This window comes from Choloepus didactylus, chromosome 2 (genome assembly GCF_015220235.1).
Source record: "Choloepus didactylus isolate mChoDid1 chromosome 2, mChoDid1.pri, whole genome shotgun sequence".
NCBI classification, from domain to species: domain Eukaryota; kingdom Metazoa; phylum Chordata; class Mammalia; order Pilosa; family Megalonychidae; genus Choloepus; species Choloepus didactylus.
In genome coordinates this window covers 130,997,495-131,011,708 of record NC_051308.1, presented here as the reverse complement: position 1 = coordinate 131,011,708, position 14,214 = coordinate 130,997,495, and the positions used below count along the sequence as shown (strand labels likewise).

General features: G+C 40.2%; 1 protein-coding gene across 2 annotated transcripts in view; it reads left to right on the top strand.

The window, feature by feature from the left end:
• AHCYL1 (adenosylhomocysteinase like 1) overlaps positions 1–14,214 on the top strand; it is a 45,132-nt gene extending 30,918 nt beyond the window's left edge. The window contains exons 3-17 of one of the 2 annotated variants that reach the window (XM_037826441.1): positions 2,092–2,235; positions 3,217–3,317; positions 3,753–3,855; positions 4,957–5,051; positions 5,632–5,738; positions 6,567–6,683; positions 6,931–6,994; positions 8,210–8,298; positions 8,625–8,695; positions 9,042–9,136; positions 9,221–9,319; positions 9,726–9,794; positions 10,265–10,343; positions 11,505–11,625; positions 12,163–14,214. In XM_037826441.1, coding sequence (XP_037682369.1) covers positions 2,092–2,235; positions 3,217–3,317; positions 3,753–3,855; positions 4,957–5,051; positions 5,632–5,738; positions 6,567–6,683; positions 6,931–6,994; positions 8,210–8,298; positions 8,625–8,695; positions 9,042–9,136; positions 9,221–9,319; positions 9,726–9,794; positions 10,265–10,343; positions 11,505–11,625; positions 12,163–12,169 — 1,361 coding nt within the window. In that variant the 3' untranslated portion in view covers positions 12,170–14,214. Of the gene's footprint in view, positions 1–2,091; positions 2,236–3,216; positions 3,318–3,752; positions 3,856–4,956; positions 5,052–5,631; positions 5,739–6,566; positions 6,684–6,930; positions 6,995–8,209; positions 8,299–8,624; positions 8,696–9,041; positions 9,137–9,220; positions 9,320–9,725; positions 9,795–10,264; positions 10,344–11,504; positions 11,630–12,162 lie in introns of those variants that run through there. The other variant, XM_037826442.1, reaches the window with a different exon arrangement.

The window sequence follows — 14,214 nt, the reverse complement described above, 5'->3', positions numbered from 1 at the left end:
GAAAGCTGATAATTTGAGGTTGGGCAATAGGAATGTTCCCAGCCAGGCTTGTAGCTGGGGCAGTTTTTGTTGTTTTGAGACTTTCTTCCCTTGACTCTCTCTGTGTGTGATCTGTGGCCAGAACCTAGTTTGTAGTACTGGGCCAGTTCCCATTCCCACGTTTATCCACCCACTACAAAGGGAGGGAATCAATAGAATTTTGGCTGACAGAACTGGCCTTGAAAAAGAAATATACTCTGGAATCATAATTTCTTTGTAAAATATACCCTGCCACCTATCTTTTACTTTCTTGGCCTTAAGACTGCTTGAATTTTAAGAATAAAAATTAACATTTTAGCTCCTTTTATTACTTGCTTACCTTATTGAAGTATCCTCCCCAGTTAACCTGTGGTGTGGGAAAGATTCAAATTGCTATAATGTGGCTCCAGCTCTGTTTTTAGTTCTCCCCTCCCATCTTAGCCCTATATAAGAAAAGTCTTTTTCTGATTTGAATTGTGTCTCTCCCAACATGGACATGGATATGGAATCTTACGGTTTAAGTATTGAAGGAAACATGAGGGGCGTCTAACCCACCTGCCTCAGTCTTTCAATTGTGGCAGCTAAGGTCCTAAAGATTAAGAGACTTACCCAAGGTCATAGATTACTGATTAATGTCAGGAAAGATATTTGTGCCAAAAGCTCTTCATTGTCTTTTGCCAGAATATTGTTTGCATTGTGTAATTAACATTAAGGACTGGGCTGGATGTTTAAGGAGTGTAAAAGAACAAAACAACAACCAAAAAAACCACTCTTGTCTCTGTCCTACACCACTGATCGCCCAAAATAGAAAATATAATCAGACAACAACAGATGTGGTTTACTGGGTTAAATACTGAAATAAAAGAATTTATGGATTCATTGTGGGAGTTAGTGTGCAAGAAAAAAATCCAAATATAATGGCTACGATAAATGAAAAGCTATCTTGAAGTGACATATACAAAAGGTCGTGGCTGACAAGCAGGCTATTACAACTAAGAAGGCAAATTGATTTTGAAAGATTGAGTTATAAAGGGAAGAAAGATGGGGTGAGTGAAGAAGGCTTCAAAGAATTCTTCACTAATCTTGATGGCTTTGTACTATGGAACCTGTATAGCATTTTAAAAAGCTTAGTAATATAGTTAAATAGTCATACTGGGGAAGATAACCTGTAATAGTAATTGTCTTAGCTGGATGGAAAAGAACCTAAATGTAGAAGTCAGTGAGAGATCCGATGCACTGACAGAGACAGTGATGAGGGAAATACTCAATTCAGAAAGGAAAGGAGTGATTATTGTACATCCTTTTGCATATCAGTCTGAAAGGACATTTTTAGCTTTTGTGTGCAGCAGTTTTTTAAAGGAGATCATTTTGACGGACTTCCAGGGCTAGCAATAAAACCAGAGCTGCTTGCATTCCATGCCATTTCTTTCCATGTCTGTATTCCTTGAGCACAACCTTGTATAAAATTCCTTATCTCTTTCATCTAAAGCAGTGATTGTTGAAAGTGTCATCTTTGGACCAGCAGCATTAGCAACACCTGGGAACTAGTTAGAAATGCTCATTCTTGGGCCCCACACAAGGCCTACTGAACGGGAAGGTCTGGCTTTGAGGCCTAGCAATCTGTGTTTTAACAAGCCTTCCATGTGATTCTGATAGATGCTTTAAAAAGGCTTACATTTGAGAACTAGTGATCGATAGAAATAGCATTCCTTATTGGCCCTAAATTAGTCTTCCATTTTTGCCAGATCTGGTTCCAATCCAGGTTGGGATCAATTACTCCTACTCTCTGGGTTTCACTAGAGTTGGTGCAGCTAATTCCATGGCTACTTATCTCAGGCACTAATAGCCAGATAGTGTCAGGGTGGGTTAAAGGGCTGCAACACTGAAAGACCCACAATTTTTTCATTCATAGTATCTGTTGGACCCTGGTGGTATAGAACTGAGAATGATGTAAACGGTGCCTTCAATTAAGAGTGTCCGCTTAACTTAAATGAGAGTCCCTTAGGGGCTGCACCCTGTGGGTTAGGGCCATTGAGGTTTTTCTATCCTCCTTTCTTTCCTTCCTGGCTCTAGCTGCATCCTACACAGATAGCTCTGATGATGAGGTTTCCCCCCGAGAGAAGCAGCAAACCAACTCCAAGGGCAGCAGCAATTTCTGTGTGAAGAACATCAAGCAAGCAGAATTTGGACGCCGAGAGATTGAGATTGCGGAACAAGGTAAAGAAAGGGAGTGGGTGAGGGACTCGGATGGGCAAAGGGACCAGAAGCAACCTTCCTGCTGGTCACCAGGGTCCACACACAACTTCAGGCTTGAAAACTAACTTGAAGGTGTCCTGGGGAAATGTAGCATCTTGGACTTTTAGGTAAATACTTCTCTCTACATGGAGCTTGAACCTCAGGGATTCTAGTTCTTGTTTTCCCTTCTTCCTGTTCTCAGCATGTGATAATTTCACAGAGTAGTTTGTTTTCCTCCCCTAAGGCACCATATTCAAAGATCTATATTGCAGAGTCAAGAAGTCCTGAAACACTACATGGTAGTTAGTTCTGCAGGATCCCACTTGCAGAAACCCAGATTTTCCAGAAAGTGCAGGTGTGGAGTGGTTAAAGCTAGGGTCTTGTTTGTTCCTGAGCACCCTTTACTGAAGCAAAAGTAAAAGCAACTGACAGTCGGTTAAATCTTGGATACTCCACCCCGCCCCCCATAAGGCTCATTACTCTTTTGTTGATTTCTCATTGTCTGCGTGTTCTATACTGGGAGGGAGTGGAGAAATCAAACAGACTGACAGGATAGGGTAAGACAGCGTAGAAAAGCAGAAGCGAGTGGCTTCCGCTGAGGGTAAGGTCTTTCTTGGTCTGATGATTACATAGGAGCCGGTTAGCCCATGCTGTAACTACTTCCCTCTCCCAAAGGAATGATGAGACTTACCCTCCATTTTGAGGATTTACTTCATTCTCTGTTCAGTCCTCTGCATATAAGGCTAAAAGCAATAGAGGAAGAGAGGAATTCAAGTGATTGGATGGTGACTCCCCAGTGTTGTTCTGCTGTTGAAATGGCCAGTCATCATGGAAATATGCTTTAAAATTTCTGCCTCATCTCACCATATCTCAACAGATGTATACCAGCCCTAGATGTTATCTGGGCAGGAATTGATAATGTTACTAGTGCAGACCTAGCTCAAATCCTCTGTTCTTTCACAGACATGTCTGCTCTGATTTCACTCAGGAAACGTGCTCAGGGCGAGAAGCCATTGGCTGGTGCTAAAATAGTGGGCTGTACACACATCACGGCCCAGACAGCGGTGAGTTTGTTGGGAGAAATGAGAGGAACTTCTGATAAAGGGAAGAAAGAAACAGATTTTTTTAACTTACTTTTCCTTCCCTAACTAGCCAACATCCAAACACTAACTCTTAGGTGGAACCTCCCTGTTACACAATAATGGAGTTTTCTATTTTGTTTACATAGGTAAAATCTTTTAGCAAAACTGACTTAAGAAGTTCTAGATTTGCAAAAACATGGTTGTAAAGAAATGCTGTTAAGACTTGTAGGAATGTATCTTTTGGGTGAAGTTAGATACCAGTATGCCATCTAACTGGATTGCACCCTTTTATAATTTTGTGTTGGCATCTATTGCTCCAGAGTTGATTGGTATTGTTGTCTTAGTAAGGTTTGCATGCCATCCCCATCTGTCAGGGCTTTCCTCTTTCTCACCCTGTAATCCCACACATCTGCACAGGTGTTGATTGAGACACTGTGTGCCCTTGGGGCTCAGTGCCGCTGGTCTGCTTGCAACATCTACTCCACCCAGAATGAAGTGGCTGCAGCACTTGCTGAGGCTGGTAAGTTCAGCTTTTTTCACCTCTAAAACTTATCTAAACATAACTTTTATGTATCAATATTGTCTTTATGTCTAGGGGATGTAAAGTTTGGGGATAATAAAGACATCAATAGGAAGAGAAGGAATAATAAAATTAGGATCCTTATCTCTAATAGAATATTACGCAGTCATTAAAAATGATCTTTGAAAAGAATCTAAGAGAAAGCCTAATTTTAATGTTATGTCAACAAGGAAGAGTACTAAAGCTACATCAGTATGAGCTTAGCTGGTCTCCTTTCACCAAAAGTCTCATCAATTTTGAGAAAGAACACAAATAAGAAGTGCCTCCATTTTGATAGTTCATTGGATAATTTGGTATTCAATAGTGAAAATATTTGGACTACTTGTGAGTTTAATTAAACATAAAATAATTTTTATTGTTAGAATGTGAGGCCTACTCGTCTTCCTAGGATCCTCAGAAAGCAACTTTAAAATACTTTTGTTTTTCTTGGTTACTGTTTTTCTAAGTATTTAGTACAGAAAATTTAGGAGGTTACAAAAAATCCATAAGCCAACTACACAGATATTCGATACATTTGTCTTTGGATGAATAAATCATCTTACTATGTATACAGTTTTATCACCTAAATATAACATTTTCAGAAGTCGTTTTTCATGTCATTTAAGACTTTCAAGAGCGTTATTAGTAATACTCATTCTTATGGCTGTGTGATTTTACTTGACTGTTTTCCTAATGTTGGACATTTTGGTTGTTTCAAGATGTTTGCTAATATAAACACTGCTCCAGTGAACAACTTTGTATTCATTTCCATTTCATTTTATCTCCTCAGGATAAAGCTCAAAGTATAATGTTACTGGCCCAAAGAGAAGAATATTTTAAGGTTCCAAAATACTTTTAGAAACAGAAATCCCTTACTTTGTTTACACTTTGTTCACCACAGTAATTTCTGAACTCAGTGTAACTCCTTTTGTTCTGCCTAAATTGTTTCCTTTCTGGGGTGGTTTCTATAGCCTTTTCCTCTTTACCTGGATCTCAGAAAGTGATATCAGTATAGGATACTCTTCAAAGGAGGAATCAGCTGGTTGGTTTTTGTTTCTACAGGAGTTGCAGTGTTTGCTTGGAAAGGCGAGTCAGAAGATGATTTCTGGTGGTGTATTGATCGCTGTGTGAACATGGATGGGTGGCAGGCCAACATGGTAATTTTACATATCCTTCCGGCACTTTTGACATTAGATTGCTTTCCTTTTTTTTCCCTTAAACTGTGCTTCCCTAAATATGTTTTGAATATTTGATCTTATCCACTGACTTTGTTGCTAAGTGTTTAACTTGATACTATTCAGAATGGGTCTGAGTACAGAATGAAAAGGTGGGGGAAGGGTAAGACCATCTGAACACGTGTGGCTCAAACATGACAGAATGAAATAGAAGGAAATGATATGGTAAATTTTTGGAGTAGGATTCTGGTTTCTTTCCTTCCTGCCCCTGCTTTCCTTTTGCAATCAGAATGGCCTTATATTTCAAGATTTTAGACTAAAAATCAGTCTGTGGTTAGCCTAATACTCTTCACTATAGCCTGGAACAAACCTAGGAATCATTTTAACATTTTACACCAACAAATTTGACTGTATTTCCACTGTCTAAGTCTGCACTAAGGAGCTCTAAGGAGTGCTGTTCCAAAACATACAGGGCTCTCTTACTAGCACAGAAAGTGGGTTCAAAGTTCCCCCCAGCTCTAGCAGCCTGAATGCCCATAGAAGTCTTCTGGCTGTTCTATAGATCCTGGATGATGGGGGAGACTTAACCCACTGGGTTTATAAGAAGTATCCAAACGTGTTTAAGAAGATCCGAGGCATTGTGGAAGAGAGCGTGACTGGTGTTCACAGGTAACAGATGCTGGAGTAGCTGCCCCTTGTGTCCTTGCCTCAGCAGATTCTTCAGATTTCTGTTAGGCTTTAGGGCTGTGTTTCAGACTTGTAGTAACAAATGGGAGTGTCTTCACTAGAGAAAAATTCTGAGTTTTTATTTCTGAAAAATCATGGCATCCCTAGAAGGAAGTTATTTCAGGTCCTAGTTCACACATTTTTTTCTCCCATTTGTTCCACTGAGTGATTCTCAGCCAGTGTTGAGGAGTGGGGAGTGAGTGTACCTTGAAAAACTGTATTTAATATTGTATTAAAATTTTATATTTGAAATATGAAAAAAATCCTATTGTAAAACTACATGTTATACACACTACAGAAAATAAAACTAGGCAAAATATTCTTGGTTTGTGGGGATACCTAAAAAGATATTGAAAGAGTGTTTTCTCAGTTGGGGGCATGTTGCATTTGCGTGCATTCACACTCCCAGGGGGCCGTAGCAGAACCATTGATAATCTTTGTTTATCAGAAGTGGACTTGGGTTTATAAAGGTTGAGAAATGCTGGTCTAAGGAAATATATCCCTTTTGTGGAAGAGAAGTAAATTTCTTCAAAAAATTAAAAGATCTTTTTCCTTCAAAAAAAAAAAGCAAGAGAGAGAGAGCAGGGGGTTGAAAATGAAAAGAAGTGAGGAGGAATGACATGTAAATCTTGTTTACTAATGTCCTTGGGCAATAAATAAATCTGGGAGGACAATATAGAACTTGAAGAGAATTAGGCAGACCTTGCCACGTTTTATGTTTTACCATCTAACTTGGTTTTTGTTTGTTTTTGTGGCCTCTTCCCCATGTAGGCTGTATCAGCTGTCCAAAGCTGGGAAGCTCTGTGTTCCAGCCATGAACGTCAATGATTCTGTTACCAAACAGAAGTTTGATAACTTGTACTGCTGCCGAGAATCCATTTTGGATGGGTATGTTGAAATTTATAGATGTTCAAACTTAACGGGGGATAGATTTGGTTTGGGTTGCAGTGCTAGTCTGATACCACTCCAGCCTTGTCCCCTGGTCTTCCTTTGGCTTTAAAAGTTTGTTAGAATGACCCATTTCATGCTGAGCTGAGCTAAATTCCAATGGGAATTCGTAACCCCACACTTTTAATTGTGCAGAGGGATTATGTTTGTCTTAATATTTGAGTTGAGCCTTTATCTGTTTCCACAGCCTGAAGAGGACCACAGATGTGATGTTTGGTGGGAAACAAGTGGTGGTGTGTGGCTATGGTGAGGTAAATAGCTGGGCCTCAGTCTCTCGTTGTCTTTTCATAGACTTGGTAGAAACGTTGGGCAAAGGAAGCTTGCGTTGTCGGTTTAGAGTCACATGCGCAGAGTTTAAAATTTGCTTTTAGATGATATATCTTAAAATAATAGCAAAATTATATTCAAATTTTCAAAGTTATAAATAGAGAGAGATAGAATGAATGGAATTTTCAGATTTCACCAGTTTGTGTTGTGGAATGGAATGTTGGCATCATTTTCCTCCATTTATAACAATAACTTTATGAGACTTAAGGGACTGTAGCCTTTTTGCCCCACAAGTGACTTGCAGGTGAAATGAAGGGTGGGATCCAAAGTCGTATATATGATTTTCTCTAAACTGGAATAGATTACAAGGGATTTTACTGTCATCAACATTGACTCTCAGAAATTCCTGAGCTGCTAGACTGTTCTTGAATAGAAGCATCTCAAGTGAGACTTAATAGGTTTTTCTGGAATAATAAATTAGAAGTTACAGTTGTTTTTCCTTGGTCTTTTTGCCTAATGATAACACCTTTTATTTCCTTGAGCTCATTTACTATCCAAAACCCCAGCCCTTGCTATGAAATGACTGCTAAATTACCTCTGACTGGGAGTTATAATCTGTGTCCATTTCTGCTCTGCCTGGGTTTGGAGCATCCCTCAATGTGCTGACTAGACAATTGGTGATTTTAGGAAGTAAAACCTATTTCCCAAAGAGTTCCTGTGTTCCCATACATAGACCTAACAACCTGACTTCTTTCTTTTTTTTTTTCCTTTAATCTTTTATTAACACTGAGGAAAAAAAACTATTACATATTATCATGGAGGCTTAGCAGAAGAGAAGCGGGTATTAGAAATAACCCAAGACTTTTTCACAGGATGGGAGGGTATGTTGCATTTCAGGTGTACCAAAGGGTTAAAGTCATTTTCATTAAAATTTAAATTTCAGCAGCTGCTCAATCTCCCATCCCTCTCCCCAACTACCTTTGAACCTTTGACTGGCAACTATTTCATATTTCAATCTCAGCAGAACAAATTGAATCAGATGTTGAAACCAAATTCAGCTCTGTTCACCAAAGCCAGCATGTTCAGCTTGTGCTAATCCATTCCTCGATGCTGTGGAGCACAGACAGGTGCTGTAAGGAGTGGGCCCGGCCACGAAAGACAAAAACAGCTCAACCTGACTTCTTTCTTATGCTCCACAGGTGGGAAAGGGCTGCTGCGCTGCTCTCAAGGCCCTTGGAGCAATAGTCTATATCACAGAAATTGACCCCATCTGCGCTCTCCAGGCCTGGTAAGAACTGAGTGATGATAATATTAGAGTCACTCCAAGTACTTTGTATTTCTGAGAGTTCATGATTGATCATATGGAACCATTCTTTGCAGAACTCTCACAGGGGAGGAAATGGCTGGGATTGCTCTGTTCCCTTCTCTCTCATCCTGGGGCTCTCCTAGAACCTCATGGCATTTTCCTTTTCTGGATGAAATCTTAGGGAGTCTAAAGAGGCCAGTGTGTATAGCTTAGAAACAGTTAGTCACTTATCCCTGTGAGGTAGCACTGGATCCCACTTAAAGATCTGCCTCCTTGCTTTGCTCACAGTGTTTTTTCTTTTCTTCCAGCATGGATGGGTTCAGGGTGGTAAAGCTAAATGAAGTCATCCGACAGGTTGATGTCGTGATAACTTGCACAGGTAAGTATCAGTGCTTTGGTGTACATGGAAGAGTGTTAACTCAGAGGCTAAATCTTGAAAGTGTTTTGACGACTTTCATGCAAAGTAGGTGAGGCCTGTGCTAAATAAGTTAAGCTGTCAGAACTAGAGATTTCCAGTAAGCTGTGAGAAACTTAACATGTATTCCTGAGCAAAGAACTTTTTCCCTCATAGCTTTTCATAATGCTCAATCTTAAATACAAATAACTGAGCCTAATGAGCTGTTATGCACACTTCTGGTCTCTTACATGCCAGCAAACATCTCTCCCATGCTCTAACCAAGAGCCACTTGGTACCTTTGTTCCCAGCTACCCTTCTTTCCTTTTAGGAAATAAGAATGTAGTGACCCGAGAGCACTTGGACCGCATGAAAAACAGTTGTATCGTATGCAATATGGGGCACTCCAACACGGAAATTGATGTGGTAAGACTTCTCTCATTCATTTGTTGCTAGACTTTTCTCTTCCTTCCATTACAGCCACGGACACCTATGTTCTCTCCTTTTTAGACCAGCCTCCGCACTCCTGAGCTGACATGGGAGCGCGTACGTTCTCAGGTGGACCATGTCATCTGGCCAGATGGCAAACGTGTTGTTCTCCTGGCAGAGGTACTCGCACAGAAGGACTCTGGCAATTTACCCCAAGCAGTGAGGTGGGGGTGGGGGGGTGGGGAACAGGGTAAAAATATTGGACCTATATTTCCTTCAACTCTGTCTTTGGATAGAGGTATATTTCTTAAAAGGTCTGATCCCCAAAATAGAATCACTGAAAAAAATTCCACTTTTTACTAAGTAACATACTATTTCTTGACCACAACTGATTCTTCATTTTGGACTCAAATGGACTTGCAGAAAATAAGATAAAACCTGGAGTCCTGATCTGGAACTGTATTTCTTCTTCTGACTGAGTTTCAAGGGACATAAAGTCCTTTCCTGCATTTACTTGACTTGTATGACATTGGAATATGAGGTAGAGGGATAATAAGGCTGATCCCAGGGCTTTTTACCTTTTCAGGGACGTCTACTCAATCTGAGCTGCTCCACAGTTCCCACCTTTGTTCTGTCCATCACAGCTACAACACAGGTGTGTGGCAAGATGCCTGCTTCTCCTGTACTGAGTTTAGTGGAACTGGGCATAGATCAGAGTTCCAGTGTGAGTGTGGACTGCAGAGGGGGAGGTCGGGACCTTTCATGCCCTCTGAAATGAGCACCTTGCTATGTGCTTAACCTGTACTCTTTTCAGGTCATGAATTGTCAAGACAGGCTTTTTCAAGTATAGAAAGGCGTCATTAATTAGGCAGAGTTAGTGTTTGGTGTCCCTTTGAATTGGCTGTTTTAGTTGTGAATATAGTGTTCCAGCTTAGTTACAGTTAGTCTGTTCTTCCTTTAGGAACTAAACAAAAGCACCAGCAAATCCTCTTATGACGTGTGCTGGCATAAATTACAGCTTGAGTCCTGGGTTGTGTCACCCCAAGACCCTATTAAACCTAGTTTTGTTTTTGTTTCCTTGTCTTAAGTAATTTTGTGTTTTCTGACCCTCTTTTCCCACCTTAGGCATTGGCACTGATAGAACTGTACAATGCACCTGAAGGACGATACAAACAAGACGTATACTTGCTCCCTAAAAAAATGGGTGAGTGAAAAACACTCATGTGGTTTGGTAAAATTCATGTCATGAAAAGCATTGGATTTAGAGTCAGGGTTCAGTAAAGTGGGAATAATAATACATACTTAGCAAAATTGTAGTGAGAATTACAGATAATGAGAAGTACTTAGCACTGTATTTTGGGTGGATTCTCTTATTCTGAGTATCTTTATGAAGTTCAGTCACCTAATTCCATTTCCCCAGTGCAACTGAGTACAGCCTGGGACTAAAAAGAAATAGAAACAAATACAAGTTTTGTTGTCCATCCTCTATGTAGATATGCAGACTACCCAATCTGTAATTCCAGAGAACAGCCCCTGCTGTGTTCATGTTACATAGTACAGCATCGCTAGTCCTTTACCTTTCTCCCATCTCTCTCACTGGCCAGACGAATCACTGACCTCTTAAAGCTAAAACTTCTTGTTCTTGTCACCTCCCACAACTTACCTCAGATTAATGTGTGTGTATGTATGTATATGTATGTATGTGTGTGTGTATATATATATATATATTTTTTTTTTTTTTTTAATGGTTAAAAACTTGCTTTGTTACCAAGAAGAGCATAGGTATCAGATTGGTTTTAAAAAAGAAAAAAAAAAAATTTCTAAAGGCAAAGCCCAGGGAAGCTTATCTGAGGAAAAGTGAAAAGTTGTGCCAGCTCCCTTATAGATCTATAGTCCTAAAATTTGAGGTCTTTATGGATCTTTTGCTAAATAAGTGTTAACAACACAAGGCTCTCTTGCGTGTACTGATGTCCACTTTGATTCATAATTGGACTATAATTTAATTCAGTTAAGGAAGTTGCTGCGGGGAGGTGGGTGTGGTATATGGCATGCCGGCCACTGAGGTTGAAGCCAGAAGCTTTGCCAGAGAGGGAGAGGGTGGTACAAGCCCACCACATTTGTCAGCCTGGTGATTGGCTTTCTAAATGCACTCTGGGTGTACTGAAATACGCTGTTGGAAAGGCAGCCTTGAGGGTTTTTTTTTAATTAAGCAAGTATTTCAGGTTGATTTCTATCAAAGTTACCCCATCCATTCTCCACTCTCTCAAAAACCTTCAAATGAAAATATGGGGAAAGTATACTGTGAGAGGCATATTTGAAATAAGAGTGTCATCCTCACCCCGATCCCCAACTTGGCTCTTCCTAGATGAGTACGTTGCCAGCTTGCACCTGCCATCATTTGATGCCCACCTAACAGAGCTGACAGATGACCAAGCAAAATATCTGGGACTCAACAAGAATGGACCGTTCAAACCCAATTATTACAGGTAACTTGGGGAAAGCAAGTAAGTCTCCTTTCCCCAATATTAAATTAAGCAGGCTAGCCAGCTTTTTAAAATAAGGATAAGGTGCCATACCTGATTTTTGAAGAGTAGAGAAGACTGATTCAAATTAACAGGGTAGGCAGAGAAATTAAATATCCAATGGTAGATGTACGGAAGTAAGAGTTTTCTGAACTTTTAGAGTGTGGGCCTTGCCCTCAGAGATTCCCATACAGTTGGTCTGGGATGTGGCCCAGACAGTTAATTTGTAAAAGCTCCCCAGGTTATTCTAATGTATACGCAAGGTTGAAAACCACTGAGTTCTATTATCAAGTAGCAGAAGATAAAATCAGAGAGGAGCATTGTCAGAAACCCTATGGAAAGAACAGGGAAGAATGCTTGAGCTGAAGGCTTGGGGGATGATTGCTGGGATCCCCAGTCTGGGCCTTGGAGGGACCGTGGAGAATGTGCTCTGTTTCCGATGCTCCTCTTGGAACTCTCAAATGAAGGACAGTGTTAACTAGTGAATCTCTCTTTTTACAGATACTAGTGGATCATATTACCAAGGACCAGTACACATGAACCACACAACTTTAAAAGAAATATTTTTAAGATAACTTTTATTTCTTCTTATTTCTTTCCTCTTGATTTTTTTTTCCCTATAATTTCATTCTTGTTTTTTTTTTTTTCATCTCATTTTCCTAGTTCTGCAGACCACACAGGAACTTGTTTCATGGCTCTTTAGATGAAACTGAGGTTCAAGGTTCCTTACCTTAATCACTAAAGAAGGATTTTTCTCTCCCAGCCCAGAAGAGTGATTCTTTATCATTTCTGGGGACTTTAGTCTTAATTGGGTACCTTATTAACAGGAAATGCCAAGGTACCTTCTATGTGGAACAATCTGTAATATCTAAATTGCCTTAAAAGAGCCCATTTCTTAGCTGCTGAAATCAGTGCTCTTTCACCTCTCCAGAGGAGCAGGGGTGGTACCTACCAGCCAGGTAGGTTAGATGTAGGTGGTGCATGTTAATTTCCCTGAGAAGTTCCAAGCCCTCTTTCCTGTGTAAAGGTGGTATGTATGGTACAGAAATGTGTAATAGTGAGTGTTGCTTGTTAAGATCTAATAGGCCTACTTGGATTTAGTATAGCCCTTCCTCCACTCCCACCGGACCCTCTCATTTTTCTAGTTTTTAACCAGACTGCACTTTATTAAGTTGAATTTTGTCCTCTTGCATTTATTTCTGTTGTAAAAAAAAATTTTATTAAGGAAAATTTTTAGTGTTAACACTGAGGAACTGCGTGGGTGGTTAGTTGTTACTGGTTTCTCTTTTGAAACCTTGGAACTAAGTGCAGAGTTGAATCTAGTGAAATGCTGGTCTCAAACGCAAAATAATCCCTCTGTTTCTAGTCCATAGTTTATAACATCAATAAACTGGGGCCATAACAGCAAATTCTGTCAGCTCTGCCCCATATAGCTTGTGCTGAAGGTGAATTTCTTAAGCCATTACTCAGAATAAAGCACTGAGCTCCATCTTTAGGATTTATCTTTTAAGAGTAAATTTCTGGTCAGCTATACTTCTGCAACCTAAAATATTTCAAGGGAGGTAGATGTGGACAGGAAGAGGAAGGATAATTTGGGCCGGGGTGAGAGAAATCTAGCTCTGTATAACTTGTCTGGGACTTGAGGCCCTGTATAACCTTAGTTTTACAGAAACGGTGCCACTTTTCATTGACACATACCACAAAAAGTTTATGAACTAAGATCTTTAAGGGCAGGTTCTGTGTAGAGAAAATAGTAGGTCCTGGCTCATGCTCTGAAAGAACCCCCAGAGAGGCTCTCTCGAAGATCAAGAGAGCTGCATTCCCATGCCATGCACCCTGCTTACCAGCATTTCTGCATGGCCAGATGAGCTTTATGCTCATGAGCTTTAAGAATATTATTATCCAGGATTCTAAATCCTCAGCTTGTTCTAGCTTGTGATGCTGCAAAGTTGTGTCAAGCATTAGTGCCAGGTACTAGAAATTTTCATTTCTCTGTTGCCACTGATCAGAGAGACAGATGTAAAAAAACAGGGATATAAGAAAGGAAAACTTTCACCCTGCAACTTCCTAGCAGGGGAGAGTTGTCTTGCCAAAACTTTTTTCCCCTTTCCTCTCCTCTCCCAGTCCCTTCTTACTCCTTGCCAGTGTGACCATGCTTTCTTCTCTATAGATGCTAATGGCTCAAGCCCTTTCTCCCAGGGCACTTAACCAGCCAATCCGAACACCAAATCCATTAGAGGAGGTAACCTGCCCAACAGAGTATCCATCATGTTAGCTCTACTAGAGCAAAGGGACCCAGGTCCTGCTGCCCTCTGGCTTGTCCCTTGCTCCCAATCTATTACTGTGTCCATAGGAATAATAGGTAAGGGCTCCTTCTCTGTCAAGCCATGAACAAAGGACACTGTAGAAAATTGTCTGGCATCAGAGGGAGCATGTGGAGAGCAACTTGGGAGGAACAAGTTTATTTTGTATTGAATGATTTTTAATGAATGCAATATTAATCCTTGCAGATGAGCAATAATCATTAAAGTCAATTAAAATGATAAGACCTTA